The 3,356-nt window shown below is 51.4% G+C and overlaps 1 protein-coding gene across 1 annotated transcript in view; it reads left to right on the top strand.

Annotated features, from left to right (window-relative positions):
• Positions 1 to 3,174, top strand: part of SARC_10067 (hypothetical protein) — a gene marked incomplete at its 3' end in the record, with an annotated part of 3,889 nt that extends 715 nt beyond the window's left edge. Inside the window, exons 2-3 of the mRNA XM_014295896.1 lie at positions 405 to 740; positions 967 to 3,174. Of these exons, the coding sequence (XP_014151371.1) occupies positions 405 to 740; positions 967 to 3,174 (2,544 nt within the window). The remainder of the gene's footprint in view (positions 1 to 404; positions 741 to 966) is intronic.
• Between the last annotated feature and the right edge of the window lie 182 nt (positions 3,175 to 3,356).

The raw sequence follows: 3,356 nt of genomic DNA, 5'->3' as shown, positions 1-3,356 counted from the left end.
AAACATACATACAAAAAGAATAAATCCATATACATCCATATATATATATATATATATATGCGTGAATGTATATCTATATAATTGAATATAATTTATTATAATTTAATATATATATACAAATATACATATATATATATATATATATATATATATATATATATATATTTATTTATTATATATATATATATATATATAGTCATATATACAAATATTAGTAAAAATCTTATACATCCTTCATGGTTATGCGTGTCTGACAATATCGTATGGACGAAACGTTCGTGTTATTATATAGTCGCAATATTCACAGGGACTACTGCAATGGCCAGGAGATGTCACTACAGTCGCTGTACCTCTACACACACACTGCTTTCACTAACTGTATGCACCCGGATATTTTAAAACAGCAAAGCACGACAGTCGCTATAAGTCCGTCGCCTGTTCGCCGACCCAGTGCCCGCTCCTGTGCCAGCTTAGAACACCTGCCCTCATACAAGGCAAATGGAACCGGTGCATCTGAAAACAGGGCCAAAATTTACGGTGTGGTAGCTGGAGGGGCAAATGAGTGTATAGCTATCGATGTGGACAATAAGCCAGCACTTGTGGCTGAACTGGAGGCTGTGAACAATGCAAAGCGGGACGAAAGTGGGCACAAGTTGTCTCATTTATCCAACTCTCCTGGTCCGGGGTATATGAAGTCCCCCAAACCAGGCCAGGGCAGGAACAAGAAGACAGCGAATCAGGTATGTGATGTTGTGTATTACAAGAACTGCGAGTTTTAGCAATGTCTGGTACTGAAATTAACTGTAGTATAGGTACATTATATTCCCTTAGTTGGACTCAGGTGTCTAATACACTCCTTCAACGTTACAGCGGCACTCTCGGGAACTCTCTTCTTCTACCCACTCACTTCTAATCTTATTTGAATTCCGTACGCACCACCCGTTGCACTGCTGTCCGTCCTTCCAGTCTCGTACTCCGAACCAAGGCAAAGCCAAGAATCGACCGCCCCCGATTCCAAAGAAAAGGCCACTACACCTAATTAACAAGGAACTTGGAGGTGATGTTGAAGTACAACCCCTCAAAGGCGAAGCTGTAAGAGGTGTACATGACAATGACACAACCGCGACGACACAGCGAGACTACACACAGGCAAGCCAACAGGTCAATCCAGAGGGCACGTGTGCAAAACAGCCTCAGGATGCTGTGGCTCAGGCACCTAATCAGAATCTCGGATCAGGAAACCACGGCAACCAGGCCACGCGAACTTGTGACGATGTCGAGGGGGAGTGTGATTCGGATGAGTGGGTGGTGGTGGATCAGGGCAATCCCACTGACCACTCGATACCAAGCACTGCGTCTAGTAACAAGGACAGCACCGTTTCTAATAACAAGGATAACACTACTTCTAGAAACAAGGATAGCGGGCCATGGAGACAAGACATGCACACGGTACCAGTCGTGGGGGGTGACGACCCAGATACGCTGCAACTGGGGCGAGACTCCAGTGCACGTCTACCCAGTAAGACCACGCACGCGGCCTCAGTACTGAAAGGCGCGGAGTCACAACCTGGCCCCAGAAGTTGTGTGAACGTATCAACGAGTTCACACTCCCACTCGTACACGTCGAGTAGTCCGTGCCCCTCTGCTGGGCCTGTGGCTCAACTGACTATGCGAGAGACCAAGCGCTGTATCAGCGAGCGTCGACGGGGTATGCGGTTCAGCCTGTTGTTGGAGGGGTCTGATGGTGCGTGTAGAGGGATCGAGCAAGTACAGGCAGCCGCCCTCGAAACGCTCGAAACGCCCTCGGGTGTCTGTGAGAGGGTGGGGCAGGATGTACGGACGTCTAGTGGGGTCGCCGATGGCGGTAGGTATAGTGGGGTAGTACCTGCTAAGAACGGTCGGACCAACACAACTGGGGATGTGGGTTTGGATTCTGCAGCCCAACAGGGTGCAGTCAATAACTGTGCGACCAAGGCGATCAAGAGAGAGGAGCTGGTGACTGTGCGTAGTCATGACAACCAATGTGCACCACCTGTCCTAGTTAGCGATGCGAGTGTATCCGATACTACCGCATGCAGGACCTCTTACAGTGAAGCCAGGGTCAAAAACCAGGCTCAGTCAGTGGGTGCCTCTAAGCGACCCGCAGATTCAGGTCCGGGTGTGACCGGGCAATTGGGGAGAATCAAAGGGGCCAGCAACCGGGTCAATCTAATTAGTGTGCATGCGGCTCCTGTGCGAGACGCAGGCTCTCTGACCGCAACAAGAGTGGTGTCGTATACAAATGCGACAAATACGACAAGGCGAAGGCCCCCTCCACCGCCGCCCAGGCGCTTGGCGAACCGCAATGGCAGTGTGCAGAAGCTCATGTGCAAGTTTGAACCTCCAACCCAGTCTACCACGGTGACAGACAGTGAGGCGAGCCAAGACCAGCCCAACCCCAACCCTAAACCCAAGCCCCATCCACAACCCGGGCAGAGAATACATACGAATGAGCCGACATACGGAGACGGGGCGAGTGGTACGAATACAGCGAGCAGACAAGCACTGGGTGAATCAGGGGTGTCTGACGGAAAGAAACGGGCAGAGGCACCCGGCAGTGGCACACTACCACCGCCGCTGTACCCGAGCCTGTCCCCGGAAGTAAAAAGGGCCGAAGGTACCGAACTGCCCCACACAGCCCCATCGGAGGCCCAAGCGTCAGTATGGGTGCCCGTATCGGCGGTACAAATCAGGGAGAGCACCCGGGCTGAGGGTGGAGGAAGGAGAGTGGGTGGGAAACAGGGTACGCCGCTAGCACTAGCCCCACCACGCTATAGTGCCGCTATGACAACAGACGTGCACGCGGAATCCAGCGATCTCATTGGCGTACAGCACACAGATAGAGCCATTCCCGTCGTCCAGAGGCCTGCTGCAAGGATTGTAGCACCGAACACAGGCACAGACACGTCTACGCACACAGTAGGTGCGGCAGGGAGTGGGGCGAAGCTGACTCAAGCGGAGAGTACAACGAGAGCGTTTGCGAGTGAGAATACGACCATGTCGGATGGGACTGTGCACTCAGCTGGGCGAAATGTAGACCCCCCAGCACGTACTATAGGCAGTGGGGGAGATCTGTGGCAGAGATTCCAAGCACAACAGCAAGAGGAAGAACAGCAAAGGTTGATAGACGCCCACGTACAGACACACACACACACACACACGCCCACGGAGGCAAATAGAGAGGTACACAAGCATACACAGATGCATACACAGAGCTCTTACCATACACAAGCCTATCTACCCCCAGTGCACACGGCGACTGTATCAGGGCCAAAGTCGGGTAAAGCCACAGAGAAGCGATCCAAAACACGTACCAA

The sequence above is a fragment of the Sphaeroforma arctica genome, assembly GCF_001186125.1.
Source record: "Sphaeroforma arctica JP610 unplaced genomic scaffold supercont1.1126, whole genome shotgun sequence".
Taxonomy (NCBI): Eukaryota; class Ichthyosporea; order Ichthyophonida; genus Sphaeroforma; species Sphaeroforma arctica.
Note: the sequence above shows the minus strand (reverse complement) of the source record. Positions and strands in the feature narration are given on the sequence as shown.